The sequence below is a fragment of the Solea senegalensis genome, linkage group LG4 (genome assembly GCF_019176455.1).
Source record: "Solea senegalensis isolate Sse05_10M linkage group LG4, IFAPA_SoseM_1, whole genome shotgun sequence".
In the NCBI taxonomy this organism is placed as follows: Eukaryota; Metazoa; Chordata; class Actinopteri; order Pleuronectiformes; family Soleidae; genus Solea; species Solea senegalensis.
The window spans coordinates 15836553-15849690 of NC_058024.1; the positions used below are offsets into that span (position 1 = coordinate 15836553).

General features: G+C 39.6%; 1 protein-coding gene across 5 annotated transcripts in view; it reads right to left on the reverse strand.

Annotated features, from left to right (window-relative positions):
• Window positions 1-13138, reverse strand: part of chd6 (chromodomain helicase DNA binding protein 6) — a 67147-nt gene that overhangs the window by 33609 nt on the left and 20400 nt on the right. For 4 of the 5 annotated variants that reach the window (XM_044023394.1, XM_044023395.1, XM_044023397.1 and 1 more), the window contains exons 3-8: window positions 4707-5328; window positions 3540-3672; window positions 2788-2938; window positions 1818-1967; window positions 1426-1491; window positions 1196-1257 (exon numbers count right to left, since the gene is read on the reverse strand). In XM_044023394.1, the coding sequence (XP_043879329.1) occupies window positions 1196-1257; window positions 1426-1491; window positions 1818-1967; window positions 2788-2938; window positions 3540-3672; window positions 4707-5328 (1184 nt within the window). The remainder of the gene's footprint in view (window positions 1-1195; window positions 1258-1425; window positions 1492-1817; window positions 1968-2787; window positions 2939-3539; window positions 3673-4706; window positions 5329-13138) is intronic. The other variant, XM_044023399.1, reaches the window with a different exon arrangement.

The following is a 13138-nucleotide window of genomic DNA, read 5'->3' on the forward strand; positions in this document are numbered from 1 at the left end:
TTGTGCATCCCTATCTGACAGTGTATGATGTATAGTCAGGATTTTTACACTTCATATATACTTTACTGTCGCTCTTTGATTTGTGAATAATACATTGTATATACAAATGTACAGCATTCACTGTATGATTTTCAGTTTCAATTAACGGCAGACAAAAATCTTCTACGTCTTATTATTCACCCGAGAATAAATTCCAATCATAACGACTGGGCGACTGCGTAGGACCACTCTTAAACACGGAACAAACATGACGCTCTCCAGAGAACGCCAGACCAAGCTCCGCAAGCCGAGTCTCAGTGAGATGAACAAAAACTCTCTCCCACAACAGCTACGTACTGCTGAGAAGCACTTAACTGACTCTGGAGACTAGACCACAGCTGAAAAACAGTCCATGTGTGCAAAAGTCAACCTCTCTGGGAGAAATCAATGTCATATAATAATAATAACTATCAACTTAACAAAGTTAAAGCTCTCCTGATATGTGCTCATTAGTCATGAGAGTGATTTGATGCTTGACAAGTCATAATTATTAGAAACAATGTCTTTGACCATATCAGCATTTATGGTCAGATCAGTTTGGTCAGATGTTAGCTTATAGACGCTAGCTTTTAAAGCTAGGACACACCAAAGAAACTTTGTAATGAAGGCAAACCACAGTATCAGATCACTTAACCACTGTGTCGGCTAGTTTCAGCCAAAGAACTGCAAAAAAAGACCCACAACACGCACACACAATAATGCCCAGGGAATACGGCTTGAATCATGAGAATGCCAGATTAGATGAAGAGGAGAAGAGGCTTCATGGGGTGATTGATGAGAAAATTGAACAGCTTTGCATGTTTACTTTTGTAAAGCCAATCAGAGTCATTTATTTTCCACCTGACAGTGATGCAACACATGATCTGCAATGTCATGCCAACTGCACTCCATTTAAGCACATAGCCAGCAGAGTTAATGGTGATGCTGCTTTGCATTACACAGAGTATGCATGGACAGTGTGCACAGTTTTTACTATCAAGTATAATGTTCACTTTCGTCCACTAAGCATGACAGGTCCCCAAAAACCACAAAACAGAGACAATTAAACACCACACTTAAAAAAACAAAGCCATTGAAATGTCAGCTAAATCAAACTCCTAAAATATAAACTTCCAAAATATAAAATGTACAACTGAATGATGATGAAGAAACTCACAAATTTCTGTATTTGACGTAAAACTCCTCTGTCTCCTCCGCTTGGTTCTCTGACGATGGTGTCTAAAGAGAAACATTTAAATAAAATAAAATAAATAAATAAATAAAAGAGTGAACAAAAGCAAGAGATATCAGAATAAAGCTCAAATAATTTTAAAATGTGTTGTTGTATTTTTAGCATTCATTGATTATCTATTTAAAACAGTCCCATTTATAATAACATCAGTTCACCTCTTTCTTTGCGGTTCTGACAGACAGGATTTTCTCAATGATGTTGGCCTCGTCTTCAGGTGGTTCCTTAGAGACAAAGGCACAGGGAAAATGTTCAGGCCTCAAGAGATGAAGGTCAGTTCACATATTCAGCACATTCCACTGTTACAAACACTTGACACAAAAAGTTTCAGTAATTGCTAAATGTATCATTCACCGTCACTCCACCCTGCTTGTGCACTGCATTATCAACAGAGAGAAAGCCTCCCTCACAGACAGGGGACATCTCAAACACAGACAAACCACTTTGATACTGTACATATATCAGAAGGGGGGGTGTTGACTGAGGCAAGATGGACTACTAAAGTGAGTATGCTAAGAAGACAAACCAAAAACAAAGTGGGGATCTTTACCTCAGCCTGCCACGCCAGAGCAGTTGCATTGAGTGCTGAGATGCGACCGGCTCCAAGGACTGCGATGGTCTCTCCGTCATCGTCCACCACCTTAAAGTCCAAATCCTCATTATACTTCCTCCTCTTGACTTGTCGTCCTGACCGCCGCTTCTACAGATTTGAAGAAAGATGTTGAAGAGGGGAGATGGAGGGGAAAGTGAGATATGAGAAAATAAGGATGGTTTTAGAGCGATGGAGAGAAGATAAAAGGGAGTTAAAAGGATGATCCGGCGATGGAGAAATGGAGAATATAACACCATGAGATATTAGGGTGAAATAAGGGGAAGAAAGTGAGAAATAAGAGAGGGAAGCGAGAGAGGTGAGATGGAAGTAGGAAATGTAGAGGTAAAATGGTGAACGTGTGAAAGGAGAACAGTGGAAAGGAATGCATGACATAGGATGAGATCAAACAAGAGGAAGAGGAATAGAAGTAAACGAGGAATGAAGGCCAATAAAATTATTAATTTGCTGCTACTAGTTAATGTCTCTAAAAAAATAGGGAATCTCACCATTCTATTGATAGATTTTAACCCTGATTATTTAAGGTCACAGTATTCTGGTTCTTTTTACCCACATGACCACTGATGTAAGTATCACAAATGTGTTGACTGCCAACTGCAGGAGGTCAATTAGAGCACCAAAGCGCAGGAACATTTGTAATGTGTTTAATGTTCTTTGAGATAATAGGGGTCACAAGTCTCTGACCTCATTAATTTGGGTTTTGGGATGTGAGGTGTAACTGCCATCTTGAAGTGATTGATGTGAAAAGTAATCCCTAACACAACAGTTAATGTTATCATTCTCACTGCCTCTTTTCCTTTGGGAACTTGTCGAGGTTGTTTCTAACAATATACAGTACATCATCTTTAACTAAATGTCTAAGGCATAATAAAAAGCTACTGCTCATAATAAAAAGTTACTGTCCCCTTACCGCACTATCCAAAGGGTCCTGGCTGTCCTCACCCATGTTGAGGGTAGACATTGAGGTAGTGTCATCACTCTCCGCACCCTCCTGGACAGCCACTTCCTGGTTTCTCCTCTTCCCCTTCTTCTTCTTCTCCACTGGCGCTACACCAGGATCTCTACAAGAGATGGAGAATTCTGATGAGCAATTATCCATAACAGCATCTTCACTGGAAACCTGACTCATCCCATTGGGATTTGCAGAGATCCAGTTACAATAGTTAAGTCTGACATAAATATTGCATCTTTAACAAATCTCTCCCTGGTAACATTATTTCCTGACTGGGAAAGGGAAGTCGGCGAGAAAAATCAAGGTATTTCATTGACTATACTGTAGTGACCTATATATTGGACTTCTATTATGTTGCTACTGAGAAAGCGACACTTACTGTCACCATTTCATTTAAACCTATTTTTAATACTCAACTCTTCTGTCATTTACCTCGTAAAATTGTTGCTTTCATTTCCTCTCTATTTTCCATATTATATTATCCTGACCATGACTCTTTGATCGCAATCAGGCTCTGGAACTATCTGACTCTCAGCCTCAACATATCACACAAATGTCCTTGTATCCCTCTGGAATTCGTCCTTGATTTTTTTCACATGAATGTCACTCTTTAGTCATGCAACTACTTTATGGTGTGCTTGAGCAGAAAATAGAAAGAATCAGACATTCTCTTATCATTTTTTCTTTCTCTTATCATTCCATTGACTTACCTGGGTTTGCGGCCCCTCTGTTTTGGGGCTGAGGGGGCTGGAGTCTTACTGTTGGCCTGGCCATGATTCTTGGCCTGGGCACTCTGCGCCTGCACTGGGATCTTAGCATGAAGTCCTGGAGGAGGAGCTGCTGCTGGAGAAGAGGGGAAGAGAAAAGAGTGACAAATAGAGAAAACATGGGTATGAGGGATGAGGGTATGAGGGAACCATTCAAACTCACATTCACTCCTGTGGTTAAATTTCGAAGAGGGCTCGCATCTTCAGACTGGCACTGGCGCAGTTTTTGATTCTTGTACAAAATGAGTTTTCCCAGCCTTCAATGCTAATGAAACCAAACACCCACACACAAAACAAGCACACTTACTGAGCCTTAATTAAATCACATCATCATAAAAACTAATTTATCCTGACATGTCTGATCATAATTTAAAAACATTTAAGGATAGCACATGATCTGCATATTCCAATTGATGTTTAAATGTTTCAGAGTCTACAAGTTATGAGTCTACAGTTTTTACTCTTAACTCTCAAGTGTTTAGGTTTGTCCAAAAACCAAAGATATTTGCATGCAGATATTAGACAGATAATACTAAAATTTAAAAGAGAACTTGGGTTTATAACTTCTCACTCATCAATAGTTAATAAACATGTTTGGCTATTAATTTTGGTTGACTGATAAATTATTAATCCAAGTAGTTGTAGCCACCCTTCCCTATAAAACAGTTTTTCTCCAGTTCATTATAAATATATACATTAGATAAAAGCTAAAAAAAAAATGTAATAACATGGATCTGGATCTCATGTTATTTTACATGAGATAAAAATCTCATGTAAAAGACCTGTAAAAAAAATCTGTATAAATTAACATTTTCATCAGTTGAATTTTTTCTTTTGAAATTGATGATCAAAATAAAATGTCACAATTTCCCAATGAAGAGAAAAACGGTCAATTGTCTCATTTTATATTTTTCAGTGTGTTTGATACATTCATACATCAGTCAGGCTCTTCTTGAGGCAGATTTTTCAACACTAAAAAGAAATTCAAAAGTCCTCCCACCCAACACACATACACACAAACTTCACTCAAATACATGACCATTAAAAACCATCATTAACACACACACACACACACACACACACACACACACACACACACAGACAGCATACTTTGATTTGTGGGTAGACGAGGTAGGACCTTGACCTTCGGTTTCCTTCCCCTTTTGCCAGGAACTTTAACGGGCACTTGAGCTGTTTCGGCGGCTGAAGACATTTTCCCAACTGCCACATTCTTCAGGCCTGCCCCGCTCTCTTTCCTGCCCTCCTTCTCTTTACTCCTGCGCTCTTTTCGCTCTTTGCTTGGCTTGGGCTCCCTGCTCTTCCTCAGTGTGACCACCGTCGCCTCCCTCTCATCCTTTCGTTTCTTTGGTTTGCTGCTCTCCCTTTCCTCCACCTCCACTCTCTCCCATTCTCTCTTGTCCTTTTTCTTTCGTTTCTTCTTCACCCTGCCCCCGCCTCCTCCATCGTCCTCCTCACTCATGGAGGAGGGAGGCCTCGGGGCTCCTCCGGAGTGCTTAGTGGCGTGGGCCCCAGTGACCGTGCAGTGATTAGACACCGCCGTGCTGCCCACTGGGGTTACGAGGCGGAGCTGGTCCTTGGGGCCCAAGACCAGGTGTCCCCGTGGGATCGTAGGGACTGTGGTTTGTGCGTTGCTGTTTTGGTCCGAGGCAGAGGAGGAGGCCGCTGCAGCAGAGGCCAGAGGTGGCGTGTGCTTCAGGAGACCAGTGAACATCTGAAAATGTAAAGTTAAAAAATACACATTAAGTTTATCGCTATAAATTGTAATTCATGATTATTAGCTCTATTTGACTATTTTTCCAATTAGCCACTGATCTTGTGTTTCATATTAAAAGCGTTTCAGCAGCTTTCCTGATTAGCTTTTAATGTGAGACATCGGCAGAGGGTGTTAGGTTTCAACGACAGATCTGTTACCAATGATTAAAACCAGCAAAAACAACTCGTAGAAACAACTAATGAACGCAGCATCTCAGTTAACGAGAAAAACTATTTCACTGTTTATACCGCCACACTTAGCGAAATTTACTTACACTGAGAAGCACTACACTGGAGAAAAGCTTCTGTTTGCGCTGCTCGAGGCACTTCTTCACTTGTCTTGGATAAAAGCCAAATGAGCCAAATGCTTGCACTGTTCCTTATTTTAATGCCATCTATTATGTAAAATGTACAGTTTTAATTGGAATCAAGTGTTAGGCATCGTTTAGTATTTAATTATTCAGGAAGTCTCTTGAGGTAAAAATGTCTTTTACGAGGGAGAAGTACCGATAAATGTATTGCATTCTTTTTATTTATTTTTAATTAAATGTTTTTCATAATTGAAAATTGCATAAATGGGTGACATGGCAAGTTATCATAGCGATGAACGCAATTTCCTTGAGCTCTTGAATTTTGTTCAGCTTCTTTCAGCTCATTCTTTTGGCTCAACTGTTCTGATTCAGTCTCATTATTCTCATTGACCTTGATTCAGCAGCAGCAGCAGAGGCTATCTACAGCCAATGTTCTCAAACTATAGTACTCACACCACCAGCGGTACGTGAACGCCCCCCAAGTGGTACTTATGGAAATATCAGAAATATATACAAGGGCTGTGAGTGGAGTAGACCAGAGGGATTTTGACTGGAGCGTGGAGCAGCAGCATGTGTGAGTAAGGGGAGGATGATGAGGATGAAGGAGCAGCTGCACTCTCATGGCTACAAGTGGAACTGGAATCCTCGGGAAGACTGCCTCCACATCGATGTCCTCTCTGACCCACTTCTCAGCACCATACGTTAATGTATTTGTAGTCACCATCACAATATCAACACTGATCGTCACATTTATTTCTATTCTGGTTATACCATTCTTGTAATGCTAGCATTTCTCCTCCTTTTTCTATCTCTCTGTCTCTCATGCACACTCCCACACCAACACTTTGACAGCAGACACATCTGTTCCATCAGACTTGTTAAAAACCTAATTTCGTTCTCAGAAACAAACGTGATGTTAGCGTGTATTTGAATACAGTGCGAGTGCAGCAAAATCGGATGTGATCGCAGGAGATGCATCCAGGACACAATTTGATTTGAATTTGTGCATTCCTGCTGTGAGATTAACTGAGCCCTTAAGTCCCATATTAATGATTTTATCTTGAGTGCACAAGTAAAAAGTGGGTTATTATTATCTGTGCACGAGATCCATTAGGGATCCCTCCTCTGGGCTTTGTTTCACCCTGTGAGGAAGAGTTGAAGTGTCAGTTACAGAGTGGCTCTGGCTTGAACGAGTTGACAATAATTTTAGGGCTGCAACAACATCCATTAATCAATTATGAATCAATTACTAACCATTTTGAATATAGGTCAATCAGTTTAAGGTTTCTCCTGATATGTTCTGGTTTATTTCCTTTAGCTAACAAAGGAATCACTGAAACTAACTAATTTTGGTTTGTGGACAAAACAAGGATAGCATTTTATGTATTTAATCGAGAAAATAAATCATAGATTACTTGATTATGAAAATAACTCTTGGTTGCAGCTCATAAAATTATCTATATGAATTTGGTAGGCTTATATGTGCCACTGCATTTTAACATTGGCCAAAAGGACCTCAATATTTTCTCAGGTAAGTACTTCTAGACCACAGGTCTGGTGATGTCACAGGGGATCAAATTGGGCTTAAGGGTTTTTGAGCATCGTGGAGAATGTAGAGGCTTATACTGTAAGCCTGATGTTTCCTTCATTCTGGTTAGTTTAAGGCTAGAAAACAATAGCAGAGATTAAATAGGCTGTGTATTGAGACTATTGGACATGTGATGAGTGGACAGAATCTCCAAAAGAAATTGTAATTCACCCCAGCAGATACTTAATATTTAGTGGGAAATCCTTTGCTGTGCATTGTGTTTTTTAAGATGTTTTATCATATCACTTGTGTTGAGGGAGCTACTTTAAGCCCCTCCTCTTGACTGTTCCACTTTTGTCATCGCTTATCTTAAAGTATTTGCAAACTGCTGACATAGTGACACATCCACTTATTGCCACACACCTGCTCAGCTCATTTATAAGAAGATATGTAACGTGGTTGCTGGTGCAGCAGTATGGGAGTAGTTTTATGAATACATAAGGGCAACATCAAACCCAACTGGTATTAATATCGGTGCATCCCTGATTTCAAGAAATCTCTTCATCCACTAACCAAAACGACTCCAAACACTGTATTACATGCCAGGCCTGTACGTGGCGCTGTAACACCGCTACACCAAAAAACGCAGAAGAAAACGTTGAACATGCATATTAAGCATGCACCCTGCAAACATTTCGTTTATTGTTTCTTTTATTTATTTATTTTTTTTATTTGAATAAGTATACATTACAATGTATACAATCACAGAGATGATAAAGTGATAATAAAGTGATTAGACCAAACAAAACACAAAAGGAGAATGAACGACGACAAAGATAGCGTCAGTATGACATTATTGTTTTCCCAAAGTAGCGCAATGGTCGTCGACATGAAAATACAAGTGCTGTTTTGAGAATTTCTCACTGTGGGACCTGTTTTGAGAAATAGCATTTCAGGGCTGCCAAAAAGCCATTTTTCATGTGGATAAAACACTAATGAGATAAAAGACTTGCTTTCATGTAGACAGCCCCTCAGTCACCTCAATGTTTCCACCATCCTCCCGAACTATCCTGAAAACTGGTGAAAAACAGTATGCAGCCACCATAACCATAACCCTCAAGTCTTCCAGGACGCTTTAGCAGGTTTAACAGAGCCATTTTCATGTCCACACCATTTCCAAGCCGACTAACTTGCAGCCGTACTGTGAAAGAGATGAAATGTTGATTTTCAGCATGGCAACATTGTGTCAGTGTAGTACATGGCCTAATAGTTCTATCCAGCAAAATAAAAAATGCAGAGACATGTCAATATCCACTGGTGACTTTATATCTGTGAGTTAAAGCTTACAATTCAGTGATGTTATATGAGGCTTTTGAATTATGTGTTTGCACTCCTCTGTATCCATCAAAGTACTGCCACCTTTAACGGTCCCACCTGCTAAAAATCAAAGTCAATTTCCATCACTTCCGTACATTTTACAGCCATTTAAATTCACAGTAACAGCCTTTTGAATTCACAAGTTCAAGAATTGAAAGTCAGATCCAAGGCTCCCCACAGAGACCAGATTCACCCTGATGGCTGTGATGCTTCACTGCTGATTAAAGTCTCTTCAAGTTCAGCAAATACATATACATGCAAACACAGTAGATTAAGCTAAAATTACATCATTTGTCATAAAAAAGTTTTTAAAACTGATGTTGCACTAATTGCACAAATACCCTCTCTAAGACAAAGCTTTCATTTCAAGTTGCTTATTACTCATGGGATTGCTGCAAACAAAGGTCAATGTTCTCAACAGCTGACATAAATCTGAATTGCATAATTAAATTCAGGATAAAATAGACCAAAAATGTACAATGATTTCAGACACAATTCATATAGTTTAGATGTCTGACATGACAAGAGCTGCAACAGTATCCTCAGGCAATCCAAAAACACATGGGTTATTCAGGTACAGAGCTGCAGATTAAACTATGAGGTCTGACTGCAACTGTATGAGCAGGTGAGAGGGAACACACAAGCAATCCCAAGGTAAATAGTGCTGCACATAGCTGAACAAGAGGCAACAGAATAGGTAGGTTAGCAGGTAAGAAGCACCAAGTTAGACATCTCTTATGTTATAATGTGAAGTGTCAAAAATATTGGCTTATTATGAAACTGTGGCAGGACAAATAAGAATATAGCAGGCCTCAAGAGTCTAGATAATTGATGGAAACATAATTAATTCAGTTAATTAATTCTGTTGCAGTTTTATGTGAAAGTTATTTGGTGTCCTCAATTCAAACAGCTGCACTGTTTGAATTGAATGAAACAGAGCAGCAGCACTGACCAGGATGACAATAACAACAAACCACCTTATAGAATTCCATTCTATGATGTGAGATAGAACGCCACTCTATATGTGGTGAGAGTCTACCTGACCATGGATGTGAGAAAGAGTGTAAATGAATCATTCTTCGTGATGAATAATAATGTGTCACCTGATTGATCCCTGCAGAAAAAGTGTCTTCACTTGAACTACATGAAGGTCAGAGCAGAGGGTCTATTTAACAACTGGTGGGAAGAGAGTTTCTCGTTCGAGAACACATGAATGCAACCTCCTAACGTAAAACACCCCAAGGCTCACAGAAAACAAGATATTTTGTTCTGGTCTTGTTTTCAACTCTCTTGTTTCCCGTGTCTTCTTAAGCAAGAAAGGACTTTTAAAGGGCAACTAAAGGATCTAACAAAATGAAGTTACAATAATAATCATTTTTATAATCAAAACTATCCAAATGTACAGAAGCACAGTGGCTGTTACAGAAAGTGCAACTTGAATGTGTTACGCTTTGATGCAGACTGTGCACAGCAAAACTCTAAATTGTTGAGTCAGAGACTTGTTTACAAGCTAAAGAGTGAGAAGACAAATGAGGGGAGGCATAAAGTCACAAGAAATCTATCTGTTAATGCAAGTAACTTCTGTCTGTCTGTCTATCTTAATTGCATAACTGTCCAACAGGCCACTTGATGGGCTTCAAACTGCTTCTGCCCCATTTCATAAAGCACAATGGGCACCCTACCCAACCCCAACCCCCAGTTGCTCTCTGCAGCCTTACTTAATAACAGGCCAACACACTGTTAGACTAATAGCGTTTCACTGATGAGCCACTAATATAATTTTTTTTAAAAATGAAGCCAAGAAAAAGACAAGCATTTCTATTATTTATTGTTACTAATTTAACCAAGCAACGTTATTGACCTGTTCAACCATCGGTTGAGAGAAATGCATGAAATTAATTTGAAGCCCATGCACCGTATGAATGCTGCTGCAAACAGACCTGTGTGCAGGAGGAACTATGAAAACCACAAAACTTTAACATATGACATCTACCACAAAAGGGAAATAAGCCCTTACAAACATTGAAAGAGTAACTGTCTGATGATCAGCCAAACTCTCAATATTTATAACTAAGCAATACTGGATGAACTGAGGAAATGTGCCTTCATACCTGATCTGAAGGTCGTGTCAAGGGTAGGAGAGTCAATAAGGTACTACAGAGGTGTGTGTGTGTGTCTGCGTGCGTGTGCGTGTGTGTGTGTGTGTACGCATGCATGCATTCGGAATTGACTTTAGCTGCTAACAGACCCATGGCTACAAACAGAGTTGTCTCTCTGGTGTAAACCCAGCACTAGAAGCACTAAACCCACTTTACATAAAACACTATGTTGCTGCTGTTTCAGGCTCATGCTCATCACTGACTCATATTTGTTTACCCACACTTCTTCTTTGTCTATACAATGTTATGGGATAGATCCATTGTCTGCAGGATTAAATGCCATGTTCACTGTCGGCTGCAGATACACCGTTCTAATTGATGAAAGAAAAGACTGAAGAGGAACACACATAGGAACATGCAACACAATCCCTCAGCCATGTGTGTATCTCAAAAGTTTTGTATTTCAACATTACAAGTCATAGGGTAGATTTTCTATGGTGTCTTCTTTGTTTGTTCCATTTTGCTTCCATAAACCAGGCTGCACTAGATAGACTGGTAAATGGTCTGAAGGTTTGCAGTGCATTTAAAAAGCATTTAACATCAGTTACAGGTAACATTTACATAAAAGTAAAGCTGGCGGTGTGTCTTGTCTGTCTGTCTGTCTCATGGACATATTGGTAAAAGTAAATAATGGTTAAAGTTTATTCTGTAAATTAAATGCTCCAGACGTCCCATGACTCGGCTCATGTTGGCATGAAAAGCTGATTACAGCACAGTATGTAGTAAGCATACCAGTATGTTTTCATGCTGTAAGTGTTCACTGTGCAGTTCAAATCCATGGAGATCAAGCAATATATCACAGACCCTGACAGACAGAATTCATCTGATCTTTACAATACCTCCAGGTGCTAATCAGGAGCATAAAAACTGCCGGAGTGAACATTATTCCAAACCTGAGGCATTACGACATCTTCAACTTTTCCTCATTCTACTCCAGAGAACACTCTGGAGCAGTTGGCGTCCAGATTCACAGCTTCCCAGTCGGCAGTTAAGGGGAAACTTAACTGACAAGGATCATGCCCCTGACATTGTCAAATAGAGCAAATGTTTTAGTAACTGCCATCCTTGAGATCTTTGGTAAACCAGTAAAATGCCCTCCAATTTGCCTGTCCCCAGCTGTTTAAGCATCCTGGTACACAACAGTTATCCACCATCTTCAATTTTCATGAATACACCCGGTGAATATATATGCTGCAAGTTATACATACAGTATCTGTGGATGTGAACGCCGCCGTTTCCTATCAAAATGACATGCATTGCTTTGTTTGTGCGACGTCAGCTATCAGAGCTCTCGAGACTAATGCTCATGAAAAAAAATGAGCTGCAAAAACTCCAATTTTGTTATCCTGTCTTATCATTGATATCATACAATTACCTCTAAAGTGCATTTTAAAGCAACAGTCATCCTTGCTTTGCCTTCAAGTTAGTGTTTCAATCACACAGCGTAGCGACTAGAACCAAACTACCAAACAGAATATGGTACACGAATACTATGTGTACCATAACACCACTAATTATAGCATAGGAAGAAGAGTCAAAATGCAGAGTCAGAGTCAATGTCTAATTAATACAAAAGACAATATAATACAACTGAGGGGGGGTTTAAAAAAAACTACATAAATTGATGAATTGAGTCACTAAAAGGTACAGCAGGTGAAATATAACCCCATTAATACCAGTCAGAGGAGGAAAGTCCCCAAATCATCTACTTGAGCAAATATTAATGGTATTAATTCCTACACCAATGTAAAATCCATATAAAAAAATAGGTTTAAGTTATAACACATAACACACACTTTTCTACAAAGCTTTAGTCCTTCACAAATCGAATTTTAGCTGTGAACTTTCCTCCTGCAATAGTACAAAATGTGCCGCAGCTTTAATTATTAAATACACATTAAATTCATGAATTAACAATAAGACAATGTGCTGCTGCTTGAATATAAACTTATTCCGTTGGTTCAGGGCGGTACAGGTTCATATGTGATGTTTCCATACTTATTTCATGACCAGTTTATTTTTGCTCTTGTCAGAAGAAGATTGTGATTCCAAAAATGAGCCTGTGGCATTACGAGGACTTTTAAAAGGTTAAGCTTTGAAAACGCAGCCCGTCAACAACACGGTTATGTCGATGTCATTGATTCCACACAATGCACCTAAACGTACATGTGGTTGACAGAGGTTGTCATGAAAAATGACTGCATGGTTCCTATGACAGCAAAGCAGAGGGAGGGATAGATGGTCTAAAACTGGCCTGATGAGCCTCACTGTATTTAGAAACCACAGAACAGGAATGCACATGTGCACTGTGAAGGGACGACTGTGTCGGGTCAGGCCAACGTGGAAAGGATTGAGTGATGTCTAGGCGTGTTGGTCCACATGAAACCATGCATG